At 39.0% G+C, this 24,507-nt stretch overlaps 1 protein-coding gene across 1 annotated transcript; it reads right to left on the bottom strand.

The window, feature by feature from the left end:
- Positions 1 to 5,395: 5,395 nt before the first annotated feature.
- Positions 5,396 to 21,931, bottom strand: LOC133880123 (probable xyloglucan glycosyltransferase 6). The gene is made up of 5 exons (XM_062319004.1): positions 21,011 to 21,931; positions 18,389 to 18,697; positions 7,181 to 7,471; positions 6,955 to 7,068; positions 5,396 to 6,467 (listed from the first exon to the last, which is right to left on the bottom strand). Exons 1-5 carry the CDS (start codon positions 21,695 to 21,697, stop codon positions 5,829 to 5,831), a joined length of 2,040 nt encoding a protein of 679 aa, XP_062174988.1. The 5' UTR covers positions 21,698 to 21,931; the 3' UTR covers positions 5,396 to 5,828.
- Between the last annotated feature and the right edge of the window lie 2,576 nt (positions 21,932 to 24,507).

Raw genomic sequence — 24,507 nt, 5'->3', positions numbered from 1 at the left:
TTTTTTATTTATTTTTTAATAAATTTATATTATTTTATTAAAATTAGACATGTCAGCGCCACGTGTCACCAATAAGATGACGACACGTGGCGCTGACGTGGCATTTGACGGAATCTGTTAAAAATTTTAACAGAATTTGACGCCAGGGATCGATTTGTAATTATTGCATATCACGAGGACCTCCAGTGAACTTTTTAAACCATAGGGAGTGAAAAATAATTATGGTATACCACAGGGACCTCCGGTGCAATTATCCCAAGAAAGAATAATAACTCAAAGAGATCCACGTAAGATGGATTGGACAACAGGATTAGAGCACTAGCAGCAGATTTCCAACCATTTTTCCTATATGTAGGAAACAAAACTATTTTTTGCTTCCCTATAAAAAAATACCCCACAATAGATTCCCTTACTTTTCCCTATATCAATTAAATATTATTTTTTTTTACTCTTATTTTATTCTTTTTCTCTCTTTCCTACTTTTTCTCTCTTCTCTATATCAATTAATTATACTTCTTTTATATTAAAATAATACATAGGGAATGAATAGTAGACATGTATACATAGGGAATAACTATTCATTTCCAACTCCCTCATCTAAATATAGGGCATCTGCTGTGGGAGGTTTTTTGATGTTTTTCATGAAATTTTCCCTAAATATAGGGAAGGGAACCAATATAGGGTAACTGCTACTAATGCTCTTTAGAGCACTAGCAGCAGATTCCCAACCATTTTCCCTATATTTAAGGAACAAAACTACTTTTTACTTCCCTATAAAAAAAAATCCCACAATAGATTCCCTTACTTTTCCCTATATCAATTAAATATTATTTTTTTACTCTTATTTTATTCTTTTTCTCTCTTTCCTACTTTTTCTCTCTTCACTATATCAATTAATTATTCTTCTTTTATATTAAAATAATACATAGGGAATGAATAGTAGACATGTATACATTGGGAATCACTATTCATTCCCAACCCCCTCATCTAAATATAGGGCATCTGCTGTGGGAGGTTTTTTGATTTTTTTATGAAATTTTCCCTAAATATAGGGAAGGGAACCAATATAGGGTAACTGCTACTAATGCTCTTACAAGGGTGTACAACTTAGCATTTCTTAATATTTTATACTCACGACTAAAATTTGTCGAGAAGTGCTACACTTCTCAATTTTATTTTTTATTTTTTTAAAAAAATTGATTCTTAAATGATGTTAATTATGGATGAGATCTACTATTTTAAAAAGAGAAGTGCTATACTTACTAATTTTTTTTATTTTTTATTTTTTTAAAAAAACTGATTTTCAAATGATATGTCAATCATGGATGAGATCTATTATTTGGAATATGTATAGCTATTTTTTTTTCCTTTTTTTTTACAAATTATATATATATATAAAAAAAAGAGTATTCCATTTTATTATGAATTTTTAATATGTGGCTTCAAAATAAAATGATATTGACCTACTACCAAATTGAGAATTAGTTGAGTTTATTTTTATATAGATATGTCATAATGAACCTAAAACGGTTAGTAAAAATTCTCTAGTATTGATATTTTTCATTCTAATAGACCAGAAGATTAACTAAGGCGTAAGGAAAATGTTTGAGATACTACAAACCCTTTTCAAGTTGATAATGCAGTTCGCACTGCATTGTCACATCAATCACAATCAAATTTAATTATTTAGTAACTGATGTGATAAATGTTAGGTAAACTGTTAAGTCAGTTTGTAAGAAACATATAATAAAAGTCATAATATCCTTAACGACACTCAAAACATGACTGATACCTTTTATATCATTGTAAGGTAATAGGCGATAATAATAACATAATAATATTTGAGAAGGTCAATATTCATACCTACTAAAAAATGAAGAAAGATGAAAGTTTTTACCATTTTGGATTCTCATGAGAAGTCTTTTACCTCTTTTATGTTGGACATGGAAGCTTTTCCCTCTATTGCATTTTTCCTTTTGCTACACAAAATAAGAATTAAGGATATTAATGTTAGTAAGGGTTAGGTAATAAGACCAAGTGAAAAGACAAAAACAAAGACAAGATTCAAATTCAAGCGAGTAGAACGTTGTCGTTCATATGCTTTTATGGAGACTTTGGATGGTAGCTTCATAGAAGACTTTGGGGGTATTTGGCCAACCAACAATAGAAGGAATTGGTTTGTTATTATTATTATTATATATTTAGAAGTTGAATTTATATTATACTTAAGATATCATAATATTAAAAACATAACTTTTGATTGTAAGAATAATTTTATTCATGTTCATTTAGTTCTCTATAATTAATAACTTAACTACAATGGATAATAATTCTTTAAAACATGACTAAATAGCCCTGAATATTGATTGAGAAACATATTTGTGGATGAAATATAAATATTATTTTTAAACTTAACTATATATAGTTATTCTTTATAAGAACTGCACACTAGGTGTTTAATAAATTGCTTCTCTCACATGTTTTGTCTTGGCAGGTTGATTATAAAATTTCCATTTACAACATATTGATCGGATAACAATTACACCAAAATGTCATATAACAAATATAAAATTTATATACATTGATCCCCATATAAAATTTAATTTTTTTATAAAATATTAATCCAATCACACAATCATCAAAAACATTTTTTTTTTTTTTTTTACAAAATAGAGTGCTTTTAATTCATTTATTTTTCCTCCCTGAACGTTCTCCATGATTCTTCGAACATTCGATATACCTTTGACGAACGTTTGTCATCCATTTGCGAACGATTATGGTCCTCATACGAACGATCATTGACATGTTGTACAGTATGTTGGAAGGTACCTATCCTATCACACTTCTTTATAAGAGGAAAATTCTATAGTGAAAAGAATAGTTTTATTGATAATCCATCTTCATTTGAAGTAACCTTTGTTACTTAACCCTTCTTTCATGATTACTAATGTTCTATCCTTATTGATTTACAATTTGTTTTACAATTTTCATTTCATGCAAGTTTTATGGATTTATTTCCCTTTTCAAATGAAAATGATATTTTCAAAATATAAGCTTTTAATCATTTTTTTTTTTTAATAAATGGTCGCGGTGACATGTTTTATTATACATTTATTATGCTATTAGGAGCTATGATCTAGAGCTAGCACGTTAGATTAGGTTATTTTTATATTTGTGTACATTTCGGTAATGCTGAACGTTTTCCAAGCCTTGCACGATTCACAAAACGTTCGTCAATTGTGAGACGAACAATTGTCCTTAATTGATTGCCAAACGTTTGCGGTATGCCATAGGTGAAGCAAGGTTTTTTTTTTTTTTTTTTAAGCATATATGCATTGTTATGTAGAAAATTATATAAAATTAGAGCAATTCATTCTTTGCACTCATTTATCATATTTATTTGGGATAATTGCACCGTTGGTCCATGTGGTATGTCATAATTATTTTTCACTCCTTATGGTTTAAAAAGTGCATGAGAGGTCCTGTGATATGCAATAATTACAAATAGATCCTTACAGTCAAATTCCGTTAAAAATTTTAACAGATTCCGTCAAATGCTACGTCAACGCCATGTGTCGTCATCTTATTGGCAACATGTGGCACTGACATGTCCATCTTAATAAAATAATATAAATTTATTAAAAAATAAATAAAAATACTTATTTTTTTGAAAAAAATTAAAATTAAAATTAAAAAAAAAAAAAAAGAAAAAGAAAAAGAAAAAGGTGGCAAGGGGGTGGCCGCGTGCCACCCCCAGAGGCCACCGGGGGTGGTGCGGGGCCACCCCTAGGCCATTGGGGGTGGCCCAGTAGATATAGGGGTGGCCCGATGGCCACCCCCGGCCACTAGGGTGGTCGCACGCCACCCCAGGCGGCCTCTGGGGGTGGAGCGCGGCCACCCCCAGTGGCCAGGGGTGGCCCGAAGGCCACCCCCAATGGCCTGGGGGTGGTCGCGCGCCACCCTCGGCCACTGGGGGTGGCCCACCGGCCTCTAGGGGTGGCGCGCGGCCACCCCTTGCCTGCCAGTTTTTTTTTTTTTTTTCTTCTTTTTTTTTTTGTTTTTTTTTGTTTTTAAAAAAATAAATTTATTTATTTATTTATTAATAAATTTATATTTTTTATGAAGATGGACACGTGTCGCTATCTTATTGGCAACACGTGGTGTTGACGTGTAGGGCTAACAGATTCCGTCAAAATGGTGGACGGAAAATCGACCCAGGGAGTAAAACGTAATTATTGCATATCACAGGGACCTCCCATGCACTTTTTAAACCATAGGGAGTGAAAAATAATTATGGCATACCACAGGGACCAACGGTGCAATTATCCCTATTTATTTCACAACGACATTATTGTGGAATGCTCAATTGAATTTGAGATCACTACGACATTGTTGTATTATTTAGAAACTTATATAAATTTAAAACACAACATAAACTTAGATAAGCCTCTTGGACACTTTAACGACATAATTAAAACTAATGGATTGAAAATTATGAAAGCTATGGACGTACCGAACGATTTTCAAAAAACACTTCTTGACCTCCGGGAAAATATTCTCTCTAATTCACTCTCTCTCTAGGATGTGGGTGTTTCTATAAATAGAAACCCTAGAATTTCATGAAATTAACATGAGAGAAGCACACTATTTATAGGGTTTTCGAATTCATGGAGTGTCGACACGTGGCACCCTAATACTTGGTTAGGGGAGTGCCAAAAGAGGGTCAGCCATGGATGATGTCACCCGATTGGCCAAATCGGATTGGATGACATCAGCCCGAGTAGCCACCCACCTTAGGTAGGGCTGACATGGCAGTCCTTGGGGCTACCAGTTGGCTACCTGTGAGCTAGGTCTGGCACCATCCCTTCCACCAAACATGCATACTCCAATTGCATTGAAATTTTACAAGCAGCTAGATGACTCCGAGACGATTGTTTTGATATTTCGCTTAAAGCGTTTGGAGTTTGTTTGTCCATGTTTCCACACGTTCAAAGTTTCAGGTCGAAAAGTGGCATCACTCCTTAAAACGACCCAAAAATGAACTCCGATTGATTTCTAATTTTTATGACATTACATACTTAAGACACATAAAAAGTTCATGATGTATACTTTTTGTTAAGTCGTATGTATACTTTTACTTTGGACATATACATGTCCATAAACACTTGTATGATGCTGATACTATAATATTGCTGGTATATTCTGGGAAAAAAAAAATTGTATATCTTGAACCTGTCTGTCAGACATTGCACAGTCACAGTGCTTGAGGAACTAGAAGAAACCTCTCACAATTCAAGCAAGAGAAATGATCCCTACACTCATTTCCCATAACAGCCTCACAACAAGCTGAGAAATGAGTGTAGGGATCATTTCTCTTTAAGCAATACACATATCCTTCGAGAACATCCATTTCATTTCAGCACCAATATGATCAAAGTATCTCGACAAAATAAAAATTTATAAAGAATGTAATAATCTAACAACTCCCGCCTCGTTTGGCATGGACAAGGAAGTTACATAAGTAGCATAACAAACAAAGAGGCTGGGAATACGTAAATCCTTTTTTTCTCTTCACTATTCTTGTTAAGGAATGCGACTTGGCAGCAACAATGGTACAATAGCCCCCCTCCCCCCTCTACACAAAAATAAACATATAGACTATAAATATGCGCCAAGTAAGCATGAAGAAAAATGGCTTCAACTGGGAGCCAATAACACCCACAAAAAGCAGGTATTAATTCGCTCCACTCTATGGGTGAAGTGAATCCCAGTCCACATCCTGGGAAATAGTTTCCAACAATAATCGATCCCAAACAGAATCCTAAAGGTCAACTCACCTGCTCCCCTATCAAATCCAGACCAACAACTAAGAAACTGATCCCTTGAAATAACAGGAAATAGAAATGAATTCCTTGAGCAGACATCAAGCTTCTTGCTGAGGCAGTTAACAAAATGAATGCGAGGGCGAGTTCCTTCCTATACAAACGGTTTTTCCTAGTTTTCCCGGTTTTCTTAGACATCTCTAGTTTGCTAAGCTCTTCAAGGCCCGACTCTGAGGACGACTTGTGAAGAAGACTTGTATTTTCCCCTAGTGGATCGGATTCTTTCTCGAACGCAACTAGATCTGTCTCTGAGGATCTTCCCAATTTCTTTGTAACTATCCACTCATAGGAACTTCCAAACCGAAACAATCCAGATATCATGGCATTAAATTTGGTCACGGACATGGTATTCTCAAAAAGAAGGTAAGGAACTATGAATGGGAATGACCGTGGTGCTGGAAGGATATTCAAAATAGACATGAATCCTGGAACATAACAAACAACCCAAGCTGGTAGCTGAGCTTCTGGAAGGAACATGGTCAGGGGGAGAATGATGCAAAAGAGGGTGAATGAATAAAATGGCAGGATAAGCTTCCGTAGAAGGAAGAAAAGAAATATCAAATTGCCTTTCTTGCCCCAACTCACCTGCAATGTGAAAGACATTAACATTAACATGAGATAGGACACAAAACTGAAGCTGCACTACTCTTATTTCCAAAATAAAAGCCACACAATGATGTTTATGTATACTTCAAGAATTACTCAGATTAAATTGAAAAAGAAACCCCCCCCCAAAAAAAAAAAAAAAAAAAGGGAAGAAGAGAGAGAACAAGGAAAAGCCACACAACGATGACATAAACAACTTAATCTGAGTAATTCTTAGAAGGATACATTTACAAGTTTTTTTTTTGTGCCTATACATCTATACGATTGGAAAGCCTTAATGGAACTTTCCTAGTTTGTTATGGGAAAGCACTATATGATTAGTCAACCACATAATCCTGTGTTTCCTCATTACCTTATGATACCATTCAGTAACTTCGGATTTTCTTGATAATCAAGGTTAATAAATTATTAAGCATAATATTCAATGTCATGAAAATTTCATCATATGTAAATGAAACTTCCCTACCTTCGAACGAAGTATGTCAACAAAGCACAAACGGAACAACTGCATTGGACCTGAATGCCATCGGTGTTGCTGTTTCTTGTATGCCTCATAGGACTCTGGAAGTTCACAAAGGCACTGCAAATAGAAGAGCAAGTTACTGTCAAAAAAAAAATAGAAGAGTAAGTTTGGAAAACCTTATGATCATCTCCAAACGTGTTAAGAAACCGTGTATGGCAAGACATCCGACCTTTACATCATTCAGATATATGAATTTCCATCCACAAAGATGAGCACGGACAGCAATGTCCATGTCCTCAACAGTTGTTCGTTCCAACCAGCCACCACATTCTTCAAGGGCTTTAATTCTCCAAACACCAGCAGTTCCATTAAAGCCAAAGAAGTTGATAAACACACCATTGACCTGTTGTTCAACCTCAAAATGGAACGATAAGTTTATATTCTGCAATCTTGTAAGCAGGTTCTCATCCTTGTTCACAAATGCCCACCTTGTCTGGACCAATGCCAGATCATCATTCCCCTACAAAAAAAAAAAAAAAACAAAACAAAAAAGAAAAGAAAATTGTAGTTGGATAATCAGAACTTGTAGATCACCTCTGTCTGTATAAATATCTGCATAACAATCTACACAACATTTTCCATATTAAAGAAAAGCACTCTGATAGAGTCCATAGATGGTGAATGTCGCGGGGTTGGGGGAAAGGAAGAACTGAGTAAATACATTGATATCGATTAGGAATCACCTCACCAAAAGACGACTACCACTACCACAACAAAGGGAGTAGAAAATTTGCCCCTATCTATGGGTAAATTCAACCCACACACCCATAAGAGACTCAATCCAAGATTTCACCCTCCACCCCTGTGAGGTAAGGGGATGCCATTTGGTTTAAAGACCATTGGCATTTTCAAGCACATTACAATATCACATTTGGACCCAAACATTAAGAATATTAGATCCTATGTTAGCTTAGATCCTACAAATTAAGTATGAAAAATATGATGAATTGGGATAAAGAATATTAGATCCTACAAATTAGACTAGGTTAGCTTAGACGTGGAACACATATGAAATCAACGACTTAAATTAAAAATATGTGGGTTAGAGTTGAGACTATCTTGCAATGCACATTTGTCCACATCCTGAGCCACGCATCAGGTTATCACTTGGCCTAGAAGTTGCATAGTCAGTGCACGTCTTAACCGATTACAGTTTACTTAATTTGTTCTTTGCTAGCCCATGTCAGTGGCCCAGCATCTATCCATGTCCAGCACTTGTCTGCATATCTAAATGGACAGCTTGGTCCATGCCAATCCTACTCCAAGCTTGCACATGGTCAGCCTTAATAGCACTGAGGATACTAGCACCCACTATGTTGCATGCTGGCTTGCCCATGACCATGTCCATGAGAATGCTATCGTAGCACCACAAAGCCCACATCACACATCAGCATGCAACCTATCAGACCGTGCTGGCATGGGTGCAAGGTGCCATCACATGCCACCACTATTGCTATCAAGTGAAAGATTCAACAAACCGACCTCACCGAAAATACTAGATGTCCTTCTTGGTAGGGTGTCAAGCTTTCTTTCATGTATCTCTTGAACTGCCGCAATGTTGTATCCCTTTCCTAACTAGCTTCCAACTCTGGCAGACCCTTCCATTTTAAAAGGTAATTGTCCTATTTTTCATGCTTTGACTTTCGGTCTTGTAAAGCAAACTCTTCTCAACATTAGGAGCAAACTATTTCCGGATCTTAGGTAGGTTACATCTCGACTAACTTTAAGAATCATCTACCAAATCCTTGTTAAAGGATTTGAGGAAACTTACATATAGGACATTGGGTGGATATTTAACCATGCAGTTAGGCTCAACCAATATGCTACCCACCCCACTCACTTTACTACTTAAAGGGGAGCATAATGCATAGGAATTAAGCCTTTGTGAGTTGTATTTCTTCTGAACTTTTTCCAAAATTGGAAGTTTCAGCATCAGTTTATCCTAACACCTAGTTCTGGAAGTCTTCTTAAAATGTCAGCATAATTCTTCGTCTGTCAATGCACCTTACTTGAGCTTTATCTTTCCAGTTATAAGGGCTTGAACTACTGCATGAGCTTTGGCCTCTCGAAGGCGATGGGGTGGCCCTCCTGAGGGTGTAGATGTTATCAATATCTTTGAATGCATGTATCCATGTAGCAATATCACAGGATGTCTGTATAACCTATGATATTCATTATTCAAGATTTATTTTTCCAGTTGAATACAAAATGCAACTTTAAGACTCAGAATTTAAGGTTCTCACTAGGTCTGAAAGCATGGTTGAGCTTCGGAAAGCAAGCAGTTACCAGACCAGCAGCAGTTAGCCAGTGCCCCCTTGTTAGCACAATGGCTTTCTAGTAGCTCAATCTGTTGCTTGTTTAGAAACAACCTGATTTCAGAGACCTCTTGCATTGCATTACCATCACTTAGGCGCACAGCATACCCTTAATCATAATCGGCTATAAATTTTAACCTCACATCTTCCAACAATAACTTTTCTTGTCGTGGAACATACATTCCTCAGAGGGATATCCTTCCCATGATGATGTTATTCAAGTTTCTATGTCTCCTAACTTGCCGGCATTCTCATGCATAGATAACTTGAAATCGCGCTTGAACAATTAAAACTCCTAGAAAAAGACTCACTCACATGATTTTACACAACTTCCAAGGTAGAATTATTGGAGGCAACATCTTCATGTGCAGCTATGGAAGCAATGAGAGCTTGAGGAGGTGGATACTTCACTCGGCCATCAGTAAATGTGTAAGGTTTGTAAATCTGATTCTGAGATCGTGTGGTCATGCCATGGACTCGAGCTGGAAGGACGGACAGACAGTGGTTTAGGTGAAGAAGCTAACTCAGAATTTGAGGAAGGGTCAAAAGAAACAATGGTTTGAAGATTTGGAGTAGTGGTAGTAGCTGATGGAGATGTAGAAGTGGATGAATTTGGAGATGTAAAACTTGGTGTATTTCGACAGGATTCAGAAGTTTGAGAAGGGAAGGACTGAACACAAGGAATCCATAAGGACGAAGGTGTTTGAGGAGAAGAGGAGACTCTGTGTGGTGATGAAGTTGAGAATGGAAAACTGTTTTCATTGAAGACAACATGTCTTGCAATGTACACTCTACCGGATGGGATATGAAGACATTTGTAACCAAGGTGGTTTTTGCTATAGCCAATAAACACACACAAGGAGGATCGGAAGGAGGGTTTTGAATATTGATATGGGCGGAGAAAAGGCCAGCATTCACAACCAAATATTTTTAAGTATTTGTAATCTGGAGTGAGGTGAAAGAGACACTCATATGGGGACTTTTTCTTTGTTACTTTGGAAGGAAGACGGTTTATGAGGTATGTGGCTGTTTCAAAAGCTGTGTTGCAAAAAGTAAATGGAACACTGGCAGTAGCAAGAAGAGAAAGACCAATTTCAATTATGCGGCGATGTTTTCATTCAACGGTTCCCATTTGATGATGAGTGTGAGGACAACTTAAGCGATAAGAGACTCCCATGGAATTGAGTGCAGTTTGGAGTGGACGAAATTCGCCACCATTATCACTTTGAACAGATCTGATTTTAGTATTAAAGAACGTTTCAACAAGTTGTTTGAAGCGAAGAAAAGTTGCAAACACTTCAGATTTGGTAGCAAGAGGAAAAAGCCAAGTATATTTACTAAAATCATCAACCACACTTAAATAAAATCGGTTGTTGTTTACAGAGGCTGTGGAGGTAGGGCCCCAAACATCAAGAAACAACAATCGAAGGGGTTTATTGGAAATAGAAGGAGAATAACTAAAACGAAAACGATGACTCTTGCCCTGTTGACATGGAAAGCAAACGGAGGAAGACTTTGATGGAGACACGGGCATCTTTTTGGACTGAACAACTTGGTTGACAAAAGGAGAGGCAGGATGACCAAGCCTGAGAAGCCACTTATCCAAAGAAACCTTTTCACCAATGAAGGCAGCAACAAAACCGGAAGTTGAGGCAGCAGAGGATGGCCATGGATAGAGACTGAGTTTACTCGGGCCTTGAAGGAGGAGCTGATGAGTTCGAAGGTCCTTAACATAGAAACAAGTAGGATGAAATTCAATAAAGACATGGTTATCACGTGTGAATTGATTAACTGAGATAAGATTTTTCTGTATTTGAGGAACATGAAAGAGAGAAAATAAGTGAAAATTACGTGAGGGGGTGGGTAAGAGTCCACGACCAGAATTTGAGATATGCAACCCTTGCCCATTGCCTACTTGGATTTGATCAGTGCCCGTGTAGTCCTCAGCATGTATGTTGAGGTTGGAGAGTTCATTAGTGAGATGAACATCGGAGCCAGTGTCATGATACCATTGTGGATCTGATGCAGAAGCGACAGAAACCAGGTTGGCAGTCAGTGTTGGATTTTCTGCCTGATATCCTTGCTCAAACCGAAACCAGCAGGTTGTAGCCGTGTGGCCTTGCTTGTGACATACCTGACAAATTGGACGTTGGGACTGTCCCAGACCATAGGAGTATTGCGGAGATGATCCTCGACCACGGCCACGCCCCCTGCCACGAGAGAAATTGAAGTTTCGATAGCCGGAGTTGTTGCCACGATTGTTCCTCAGATAGGAGGGGCTCTGTCGTTGAGCTGTGTTTGCTGTGGAGATGTTCAGTTCAAGGGCTGATTTGTGGGTCTCAAGGCACTGCTCATAGGACATGTAGCCAAAAAGATCCGTGAGAGGGATGGAGTCTTGTCTTGTGGTAACCGAAGTGACAAGCGGGTCGTAGTCGGCACCCAGGCCAGCAAGGATGTGCGAGACTAATTCTGAGTTGTCGATGGGCTTGCCAATGGCAGCCAAGAGATTTGCAAAGCCTTGTGCTTTTTGAAAAGAGTCTCCAGGGTGATCCACACGTCACGTGATGTAGAGAGACCGATTACATGAGGTAATGTTTCCACAAACAAAGTGGAGATGATGGCGCTAAAAATCATCCGATCTTAGGCCATCTCCAACAGATTTGCTATTTTAGCCAAAATAGTCAAATTTGACTTTTTTTGCTTTTTTTTCTTCTCCAACAGAATGGTTACTTTAACCATTTTTCTAAACACATGAACAGTAAATAGCCAACATTGGCTATTCACTATTCATGTGTTTAGACTTTTTTTATTAATTTTTTCTCTCTCCCTCTCTCCCTCTCCGTCCCTCTCTGTCACTCTCCGTCCCTCATCTAATATTTTCTCAATCTCCCACTCTCCCTCTTCGTCCCTCCCGGTCCTGATGCCCAACGAAACCCTCCGCCCCTCTCGGTCAACACCACCAACCCCTTCCCTCTCCTTCACCGCCGCTGCCCTTCTTTCCTCCGTCCCCAGCAACGTCGTCATTCTCACCCAAGACCTCGCCGATGAGCTCGTCCTCGTTGACACCAAGCCCAACACCCTTTCCTCCAGCACGCTGTTGCCTTCCTCCCCCACACCAAAATCCACGCCTCTGTCGACTATGCCGTCACCGTCGGATCCGATCTCTGCATCGTCACTGCCGGGGCCCGCCAGATTCTCGACTCGTCCAAGTTTTGGTTTCTCGTCGCCGATCATCTCGATGCTCGCCGATCCTCATCAGCTCAAGAAATGAGATGGGTTGGGGTTGGGGGTTGGGGGAGACCAGAGAGTGAGAGGGAGAAGTGAAAAAAAAAAATAAAAAATAAAGAAAAAGATTAAAAAACAATATTATAAGAAAATGAAGAATGGAATAGAGATTATTGTTGGAGTGTTTTTAAGATAGCCAGTGGTTAAAGTAGAGATTTGTACTTTTTGAGTAGCTATTTTAACTCCAACTGCTGGAGATGGCCTTAATGATACCAGGGTAGATAGGCCGGATTGGTAACAAGAAGACCTGAAGTGCGGTTGGGGATGAACTTGGGAGGCTGCGGAAGAGTTCCATCAACATAGCCGAACAAGTTTTGTCCTTCTAAAAAAGGAACCATAAGAAATTGCTAGAGAATATAGTTTTCTTGGGTGAGTTTTTCTGAGATATGGTGATGGACATTTTTTTTTTGATAAGTAATTGTAATTTTATTAAAAACAGCGTAAGGCGCCCCTAGTACACACGGAGTATACAAGAAGCAACAGCCTCACAACCGACCCGACAAGGAACAAACCACAAAACCACCCAACCCTAAGCCCCTAATCCCCTAAGCCCCTAAATCTCACAATCATCAATCATATCCCATCGCCTATGTTCCTCATCAAGGGCAGAGAGGAAAGCCAAAGATCTATCCCCCTTATCCCCGAAATACATAGAGCATGCCATAGACAACTCCATAGGAGTTAAAGCCAAAGATCTATCCCCCTTGTCCTGAATTAACGGCTTGGAGGTGGGATCATCCAGGGAGGAGGGAGGAAGAATCCTCCCTACCGGCGAGCCCATCTCAATAGAAACTTGTGGACCCACGGCTGAATTCTCCGACCCACTCCCTAAGTCCTCAAGAACAGAATGTTTCCGACCAGCCTCTGAGGAAGCCAAAGAAGAACCCGGGAGAGGAAAATGAGAAGATTCGGTGACAAGAACGGGATCCGGAACCGAAACCAAGTCCGACCCCATGTTCGAACCCTGACAAATCCTCCGACCGGCATTCCTACGCCTAGAGGGATAGTTCGCGTCACCGTAGTTGATGGAACTCTGTAAATTAAGAAGTTCCCTTTTTCCTTTAGACTTCTGGCGCGCAAAAACCTGGAACTCCTCTTCCATGGCGTCCCGAACAGCCAAAGCCCCCTCCCCAAAATCCCCATCCAACGCCCAATCTAAAGGCAAAACTTCCGAATAATCATCTTCATCCTCCTCCCATACTACAATCTCCCCATTATGATCCACGCCAACTGGCCAATTCCGAGTTTGGGAGCAACCACTCCCAGGAGAATAAGGAACTACCACCCCGTCATAGTTAACCTCCTGAGGCACCACCGTTGGGACTGAAATCGGAGGAAGATTAAGAAACCCCTTCCTAAAAAGGCCCTGACTCACTGACGTCATTGCCTTCTTTATAGCAGGATTTTTAACCGTCTTCTCCGCTAGCGGCACTTGACCTGAGGCCCTCTTATCAACGAAACCAACTGACATCTTCATAGCTAGCAAAGAGTCAGAAAGAAGCCCCTCATCCCACTTAACAGAATGCCTTTCCCTCAATATTTTCGCCCTTCTGTAGTAGCACTGGAATGGCTTAGAGGCCATCACAGGGAGGTGAGAACGCAGGTTCTCTCCTAAAAGAGATGCACCAGCGAGAGACGGAGCGGCAAAAGAGTGATTAGGAAACTGAATCTTCCCCAAAGGCATAAACTTGAATGAAGTAGAAGTAGAACCCACCGGAAAACCCAACTCCGGCGCCGGAGCAGGTGGGAAACCGAACAAAGTAGTGGCTGGATACACCCTCGAACTAGAAACCTCCGAATGCACCTGGGATCTGCTCGTCTCACCCCCGAAAAGAGTCACCGATCTTGAATCTGTCCCTGTAACAGTCGCCGATAAGGACTCCGGCCTAGGATCAGCCGAAGACGCTGGACTCATGCCCAATTTCTCTCCCACCGTTGACACCTCCACACCCCCAGGAAGAATCCGATACAGATCCAACCCAGAGGACATCTCAGTTGTCGTCTCCGGCGAAGTTGTCGGCAAGCAGGAGACATTAGGTTTCCGCTTGATTCGGGTCACTCGAAAACCCACAGGTTTTCGAAAATTCCCTGACCCGGTAAAACGGCTCAGAACTCTCCCCACAGCCCGGCCCAAAGCCAAATAAAAACCGGACCCCAACTTACGCCACGTCCGCAATTTCGAAGATTCAAATTTCAAATGAGAACCCTTACCCTGCGGATCTGCTGTTTGGTCTTTACCCGACAAAACAAATCGGTGGGCCTCCAAAGAGAAGCAATCCACCGCCAATCTCGGAATATCCTCTGCATGCCGCACCGCCGGAGAAAAATCGAATTCGCAAGGAGACGCCCACGAATCCCTTAACCCGGACTGACCATCACCCACTAAGGGCATCTTCTTTGCAACAGAGGATGAATCTGCCCTCACAACCTCCACAAAAGAAGGCCCCGTCCACTGTGGAGCCAAGCCCATAGTCGGTCGATCTTCCTCCAAAACCTTCCTCTCCGGTGTAGTAGAAGAGTCGAGTCTGCCACTCACCGAACCTGAGACAGAAACGACAACCTTTCTCAGCTCCTCTGAAAATTTAAGCCATCCCCACCCTCCACGGCCCTCGGGGATAACAATGGATCCTTTCCGACCGCCCAACCCGAACATAGTCGCCTCTAAATAGCGCCCAGCTTTATTCCCATCTCTCCTAGCAATTAAAACCTTCGAACCTTCTCTAAATGACTTCACAAAAACTTGCTCTGCCGGGATACCCAACAGCATTTCCAAAGTCGACGCAAGCCAAACGGCACTCTGGACATTCAACAAGATCACACCCAGAAAATTTTTCCTCTTCTCCTCCACCCTCAGCGTCGACGCCCCATCCAAAACCGAAAAGGAGAAAGCCTTCGACTCCACCAAAAAAGCCTTATCCATCATCGCCACCCCCAGGACTAAGACGACCAAAGCCCAATAATCTACATCGCCGAATCGAAAGAGAATTTACAGGACCAGACAATAGGCTGAAAAGATAGAAACTGAGAAAGGATGGATGAAGGGTCGAGCCCCTAGTCGGACGCGCTCTCACGCGCCGTCACAAAGGCAGAGAGAGAGATAGGAGGGGGGTTGGAGGTTTGAGTGGAATCGGTTTCAGATGTTGGGATAGCCATTGACGTTTGTCATGAAAGGCTCTGACACCATATAGAGAATTAGATTGTTTTGTAATTATGCATACATAACATGTATGGCAGTAGTTGTATTTATAGAAGAATCCGAGACATCTAGATAATAGCTAGATATGTTTTACATGAAACAAACTATCTATCTAATCTGAACATATAACTCTAGAGTCCTAGTAGATTACATCCACAACTAATCTAGAGTTAATCTAAATAGAAGTCTAACTAGCAGAGAGTTAATCTAAATAGAAGTCTAACTAGAAGAGTCTTTGTTTAACTCTAAAGCTTTAGAAGAATCCTTATTCAAGTCTATAGCATTATCTTTAGCTGAATAGGATTCTGATCCAATAAAAACCACAACCCATAAAACTTAAAGAGTTTCCTAATTTTTTTTTTTTTTTTTTTTTTTTGAAGTACAACAAATTCATTATAAGAACCAAGGGCACAAGCCAAATATATAGGACATAACAAGAAAATAACACCCAACAAAACCAAGAACGAGGAAAGAGAACACAAAAATCTACAAAGTTAGAGATATTAAGAAGGGCATTAGGCGTCAACAGACATCCACTCAAAGAGTGATTTAAGAAAATAAAGTTGTAGGACCAAACTCGTCTTCTCACGATCTTTGAAACTTCAAGCATTCATTTCTCTCTAGATGTACCACAATAAACAAGAAGGGATTAATTACATTCCAAACAATATTAAAATCATTCCAACAAAACCTTCCTTTCCAACACACCAAAAGCTCCACCACCCATTTGGGCATAACCCACTCTACTCCAAACATTATTTAAAAAAAAATTCCACAACAGATTTTTTTTTATAGGTAATTATAGAAATTTGATAAAAAGCGTGAAAGTGCCCATAAAGATACATGAAGTATACAAAAAGGACACCAAAACAGAAAAAGATAGAAGAAAGAAAGAAAATAAAAAACCCGCAAAACCCAAAAACAGAAGGAAACCCAAGCACCCTAACAAGAACTAGCCCACAAAACCTAGAAAACAATACACCACAGGCCTTGGCCCGGGTAGAACCAAAACCCCTAATATCATAATTAATTGAGCACTCTTAAGTTATTCACATCTCTACTCCTTTTTAAACTTAGGAGTGGAGACTGAAGACTCTTGATGCTGCTCCTCGTCAATTTGAGTCATTAAGTCCCAAAAGCCCTTCGCATTTCCCTCATGGGAGACCCCCAGCGTTTGAAAACAGAAATCACCAACCCCTTCATGCCACAAGCATCTGCATGCAAATTCCACAACTCTCGCAATATCATAGTAAAGAAGGAGGTGATCAGGTGTTTCCCCACTCTTTTTACACAGTCAAACGCAACTTGATCACATCAATTAGAAACAAAAACAAGGGGGAAAAATTGAAAGAGTGGTTTGGTGAGAGATGCTGCATGTGCAAAAGAAGTGGGGAATCAGTGGATCACCTTCTTCTTTATTGTGATGTGGCTTTCGTTTTATGGAGTGCTTTCTTTACTCACTTTGGTTTGTCTTGGGTTATGCCTAGTAGTGTTATCAATATGTTTGCTTGTTGGTGGGCGTCTAGAAGGCTAAGAAGTGTTGCGATTTGAAAGATGGTGCCAATTTGCCCTTTTTGGTGTTTATAGAAAGAAAGAAATAATAGGTGTTTCAAGGATTTGGAGAGACCCTTGGAGGAGATTTTAGCTTTGTTTTTTCATACTTTGTATCTTTGGACGTTGACTCTGTATCCCCACCATCACTTAGTTTTATCGATTTTCTTGTTCTTTTCTCTTTTTAGTTAGGTGTTTCCGTTTGTATACTTCCGGTATACTTAGGGGCGCCTTAAACTTTTAATAAAACTGATTATTATTTATCAAAAAAAAATATTATGAGGCCAAACAAAGTAAGTCCGACAAATTCATAAGCAGGACTAAGACACCACTCAACAAAGTTGATGCTAGCACTAGAAAAATATTACTTAAACCTAAATCAGACATTAAAGCTTTCTACATAAAATTAAGTTACATAATTTTCCACTCTTGATTGCCTCCACAAGTCATTTTCCACTCTTTGTTATGGCATCCATATATTGATGTGCAAGATATTTTGAAAGAATGCTATAGCATTTGAGAAGAGAGGTGAGCCACCTAAGCACCACATCTTTTACCTCATGTTTGAAATACTTGCAGATTGCTTATGAACCATAGACAAGATTTAACAAAGAATCACATTGTTCTGCATCACCCTAATTAATCTCTAAGTCCGACAAAGGCAAATCTCAAATTCTATCAACAACATGAACACTTGAACAGCTACAAATCCAAGAAATGCATCAAGACTGAGGCTTCTCCTCTTTCTAATATATCTTCTTAAATTCAGAAAAAAAGAAATTCATTCTAATGGAATCAAAGACCAGGCTCTCCTGGAGTCCACAAAAAAAACAAGTGTTGACTTTCTTTATGCTGAAGTATGCACATGTTAAACATATGTATTTACATTTGCATTATAGACATCGTCATCATGGATATAAGCTGAGAATCCAAACACTAGACATTGTTCTTTCACATCAAAACATTAACCATCAAACATGCTGACTCAAATAGAATTCTTAACGGGATAACATAATGATTATAAAGTTACCTTAAAATAAGGAACAGTTTTCTTCAAGAAATCTGGTCCTGGCTGAAAATCTGCATCAAAGATCGCCACAAACTCATAATCTTTTACATAATCACAGCTCATGGCAGATTTGAGATTCCCTGCCTTATAGCCTGTGCGAATGAGACGATGTCTATACAATATGCGAACACCCCTTTGTTGCCATTTCTGTACTTCTGCCTTGATAAGGGTTTGGACATTTAATTCATCAGAATCATCTAGAACCTGTACGAGCATTCTCTCCTTTGGCCAGTCCTGGATGCAAACCGCTGCAATAGATTGTTGGTAAACCTGTTTGGCACCCAATGATAGAAGATATTAATTACATGAGGGAAAGAAGCAACACAAAATTCACTAAAAAGCTAAAACAAAACAATATACAAAAATATTGGCATACATACATACAAACATAACTACATACAAAATTTAATCCATCTCCAAAAAGATACTGAAAATTGAATAGAACAATTCACATTCTTGATTGTTCAATTGCTGAAGAAGGGCACAACTCAACTAAAAATAATTAATCCAACTTGAATTGGAACCTTAAATACAAATAGGGGTTTGCTCAACCATGCAAAAATGCCAAAAAACCATTCATTGTAACCTTCCACAAGTATATTCTATTTTTACAAGTGACCGATGTCTTTCCTTCTTTTTTTTTTTTCTTTTTTTTTTTTTTTAGGTAAAAACAACTCATGCACCCAAATGGGTTAGAACCCATATCCCATCTTCATATGTCCAAGTATTCACCTGTCAAGTCATTGTTCTTCATAAGAAAATAACTATATAAATGAAACAAAGGAAGTTTCATCTTAAAATCTGGTGACTTTAAACTGTCCATGAAGATGAGGTTGATATGTTTAATTTATTTCAGGAGATTTAAGTATCAATGACATTTTTTTTTACCATAATCAATACATATAATATAGCCAGAGCATAGGATCAAATTATTATTAAATCAAGTCAAAATGGACACTTTCATCCCTACATGCTTTTAATCATGACGTATCAAAAGCGTGACTCTACCGCTTAGTTAAAAGGGCCCATTTGATTCAATTCATGAATTAGTCCACTATGAGTTTACTGCATTTATAAATATAATATAATAATATAGTATATCATTCGTGTCTCTGTTACAACACGGCGAAACTAAATGGTTCAAATGAAATCCAATGAGAAAAAAAGAATTTTAAGTTTAAGGCTGTACACCTAATTTTCCTGGGATTGTAGTTCAATACAAAATCTACAGGTATTCAATCTTGTGAACCAAAGATAAGTTAAAAGCAATTCATTTAAGATAGTTTGGTTAAAGAACAACAGAAAGGCACTAAAGAACAATAGAAAGGCCAAATAACACATTGGTTGAGGGCTGTGAGTAAAGAAGACATGAAGCCTCAGGATGGAAAGGAGGATGTACAAGCCAACACCAAATAGTATGGACATAAGTTGAGTCAAGTAGCATCTTAAAGTCTAGAAAAACGATCTCTTAATCATGCAGGCAGTGCTGGAGTCATAAAAAAGTCACCTATATGATTGATCAGAATTAAATTTTTACAATTATCATTTTGTTTTTGGATAATTTTAAGGCAGAATCACATCACTTGTATTTAGCTTACTATTCCTGCAAGACCTATACCTTGAACAAAACTAAGTGCTCATGCAAACTCAAGTACCAACTTCTGACTCCAAGCCCTCATCCATCACTCTTGCTCTATAGCAATAATGGTAGCATCATTTTTCCTCAAAAGGAAAAAACTTGTTCATCGGGAAAACAAACACATAGCTAGGAAAGTACAAAAAGAATCAAAACCACATATAATCAATTGAAATATAACTAGCACTAATACTGCACAAACTGCCATATAACCTTCTAGAGAACACAACATCAGCAGAGGATTCCAAATTGAAGGTGAGCAGACGTGAAGATTTTATATTACTAAAACTAGTCTACTGCTACTGATATTGTTAATGCTCTATCGTATTAAACCATACTCTCATAATTTGTTCACAGAAACTTGTTCATCGGGAAAACAAACACATAGCTAGGAAAGTACAAAAAGAATCAAAACCACATATAATCAATTGGAATATAACTAGCACTAATACTGCACAAACTGCCATATAAACTTCTAGAGAACACAACATCAGCAGAGGATTCCAAATTGAAGGTGAGCAGACGTGAAGATTTTATATTACTAAAACTAGTCTACTGCTACTGATATTGATAGTAATATTTGGGAAAAGAGTCATTGAGGAGAGTAACAAGCATAAAACATCAAGGCATGTTAATGCTCTACGTATTAAACCGTACTCTCATAATTTGTTCACAGAAACAGATCCACATACCACACCATATCAAAATTTCAACTTGAATTTACACTTCATCTCACACAAAGTTCGAGACAAATTCAACATCAAGAGCAGCTTCCTACTCATCTACAACTACAACTCGAACATTTAACAACTCAAAACAACTAACACCAAACTTAATACAGCCGAGTTCTTGCTTAAGTTAAGAATTCGAATAAAAAATTACAATAATTTAAGTTCGAATTCACAAAAGCTAATGTTGAAAGGGATTCGAAACCTACATGTTCTTACCTCCCTCTCATTGCACATCGGGATTTGCACCAAAACCATCGGATAATCCTCCGCATGTGCATTCTCTTCGTCGGCGGCAGCGTACTCCATTGGCGCCACGGGCTTCACTCTCCGGAACTTGATCCAGAAGCATCCGAGGATCAGAACCACGCGGTCCACGGATTGAACTAGAAACAGCACGATGCACACATTGGTCAAACTCTGCAGCGGCGGAGCCAAGTAATTGGCCCGAATCTCCAGCCAATTGGCGTACACGAACCCTACCGCTCCCATCGACGGCGGCCTGAAATGCCATCCCTTGAAGTAAGCGGCGAGCTCGACGCAGAGCAAGAGTAGGACCGTGATGAGGAAGGCCTTGATGAGACGGTAGAGCCGAGAGGAGGACGAGTCAGCGGCGGAGGCCGGGGAGGCGATCCGACGGTTGGCAGTGCGGAGGAGAGAAACGACACCGTTGGTGAGGTACGTGAGGCAGCCGAAGATTTGCTGGAATCTCAAGAGGCACACCCAGGACAGCTGGCGCGCGCTGCGGGCTCGCCCCTTCTCGACCGTCGGGTCGGAGGCGGGGCTGCGGATGTCGACGTTGAGGGAAGCACTGGAAGGAGTTTCGGAGGAAGTTTCTAGAAGGTTGTTAATTTCTCTGTGCTTGTTCCACCATTCCTGGAACTCGTAGTTTTGAGCTCGAGACATAAAGATATGAAAATGTATATATATATATCTATATCGATCTCTCTTTGAGCGAAATGGAATGTATATAAATAAATATCTGTTTGTTTCCTTGCTTTCGTTTTTGTCAGTGTCGGTGTGATCCGGAGAAGGAGGACGAGAGAGGCTGAGGGGGCTGGGGCTGGGGCTGAGGCTGAGAGCTAAATATGGAAACACAGTGCACCAACCAAGCAAGTCTTGTTGTTTGTTTCTGCAGAATTTTTTAAACCAGGGTTTGTCATTGGTCAGCGAGCAGGCCATGTGCGGCGTAAAGGGTAGACTTTTGGGTTCGCATTCTTTGTTCAATTGGTCCGCAGACGAATGTGATCTCTTTTTTCTTTTTTCTTTTTTTCTTTTTATTATTATTATTATTATTATTATTATTGTTATTAGGGTAAATCTAATCTACATCTATGAGTATACTAGTACATTAGAGCATTCTTAATAGTGTGAACCAGTTTGCTGAAATTTTTCTTGAAATAGGTGAATTAATAAGAATTATTAACAAATATTGGTGAGTAAATAGTACTTGCCAATAATAATGAGTATTGTTCACTCACTAAATCAATAAAAAATAAATACTTAATAATAATAATAATTATTATTATTTTAATTTTATTTTATGCATCCCATTCACTCACACACACCTTCCCTTTGTCTCCTATATGCTCTCACCTCCAAGGTTCTTCCTCCATGTTCTCAGTCTCTCCCTTGTCACCAAACACGACGCTGTCAAGTTTCGCCGTCACCGTTCATCGAGTCTCACGCCTTCGAGTCACAATTGAATAAGGTGTAGTCACGCAGCTCTTGTTGTTTCAATTGGAATTGTGAGAGAGACAAATTGAGTCCTCCAAGCTGTTTGGGAAAGCAATGATTAGGGTCATATACTCCAATTACCTGAAATTTGTAGTCAATCTTTTTCACAAAAATTGGTAGCTAGAGCACCATGTCATTTGTGTAAGAATAGGATAGAAGTTGCTGGACAACAATTTCCAGCTCATTTCTCTCATTTTCTATCTCTTTCTCCTACGCGATTTCCCTTTCTTTTCTTAGGGTTTTGAGACAAAACCCTAGATCTTGGTATTTTGAAGCCTCCAAACTTAGATCCGACACCGAAAACATGATTCTCTTAACAAGATCTACATTTTCACCGATTGTTTTGAAGTAAATCTGAAAATCCTAATTCCTCTAAACTTTGAGTTGATTTTTGAGAGTTTGAGTTTGATCTCTCAATATCCTTTAGGTATTGTGTATTTTGAAGTGTTCTAGACAACTTCCAAGCATCGGATCTCATTTTTTTATGAGAAATCAAGGTAAGACCCAAAACCCTAGTTTTGTCAAAGTGTTGTAAATTGATGAATTTTGTGTCTATCCTTAAGATAATTTTATGGGTTAGTGTTATTAGTTAATGGTTTGTCAGATGGAACCTTATAAATTCTATGGGTTTTCCATGGGTCTTAGTTCTGGTGCAAAATCAAGAACCTAAGTGGGATTTAGAGTTTAGAAATATGTTGAGTTGATTTTAATGTGTCATTGCAATGTAATATGTAGTGGTGTATGTTGAGACTAGTGTCTAAAACTCCAATTGCATTAATGTTACTTTTCTATAAATTGTATAATATTAAACATTGGATACACACACACACACACACACATATATATATATATGGGAAAAATACAATTTAGCCCCCAAACTATCACTTTTTTTCCTAATGGCCCCCTAAACGAGCAAAGCTTGTACTCTGGCCCCCCAAACTACCAAAACCTTTTGAAAAATGTCCATTTTGATGAAATATCCCCATAATACCCCTGCCACGTGTCATTTTTCAATTAAAAACTAATAAAAAAAAATTCCAAAAAATTTAAAATAAAAAAAAAATCCAAAAAAAAAAACTAAAATTTTATTTCTTATTTATTTATTTTTATTCTTTGAAAAAAAGATGGGTATTTGGGGTGGCGTTATTTCCTAACCGCGACCCGATCTTCCCGACACCCCTCCGGTCACCGTCTGTTTGCAACGTCGTGATGACCGATTTTATAGCCCGGCTTGGTGAGTTCCGATTCGCAATCATCAGCTTGCTAATCTTGGCCGAGCTCAAGCTCGCCCCGCTCTGGAAAATATCCTCCACCTGAGAGAAAAGCTTGTGATCCTTGAGCCTCAAGTAGCTATTGGCCAACGCTTTTGAAAAATTAAATATTACTTCTAATTTACCAAGTGTGTGCAATAGTGTGCAATAAAATATCAAAATGCGAAAATTAAAGAGACATATATTTTGTTGACGAAGTGGAAACTCAATTAAGAGAAAAATCACTCTGGGGCAGCCAAACCCAAGATATCTACTATTCAGAAGACAAAGCTAATTACAAAGTAGTAGTTTTCACATACCCTTATGCAGTGGTTGTACCTTGAACTCTGACGTGTAACCCAACACGAACGTTTCCCAACCAAGTCACCTACTTGAAGGGGTCTTCAATAGAATCCTTTACCTTAAGGCCAACCCCTAAAATAGACTTCCATTTTAGCACAACAACAACACTTGGCAACGGCTTGAGAGTGATCGGATCAGCACAATAACTCCTAAGAGATTCTCTCTAAGCATTACAGAATTCAATACCGAATTTTTACAAAATACATGCCTTGGGGTCTCTATTTATAGGCTACAAAAACCTAAATCGCGTCTGATGCGATTTTTCTAGGCGGCGTCCAGACAGACAACTGTGCGATCGGCTTTCCAAATTCGCTTGAAATTTTTTCCTAAATAGAGCCGAGTCCGGACAGTGTTGCCCTAGTGTTC

The sequence above is a fragment of the Alnus glutinosa genome, chromosome 10 (genome assembly GCF_958979055.1).
Source record: "Alnus glutinosa chromosome 10, dhAlnGlut1.1, whole genome shotgun sequence".
Taxonomy (NCBI): domain Eukaryota; kingdom Viridiplantae; phylum Streptophyta; class Magnoliopsida; order Fagales; family Betulaceae; genus Alnus; species Alnus glutinosa.
Note: the sequence above shows the minus strand (reverse complement) of the source record. Positions and strands in the feature narration are given on the sequence as shown.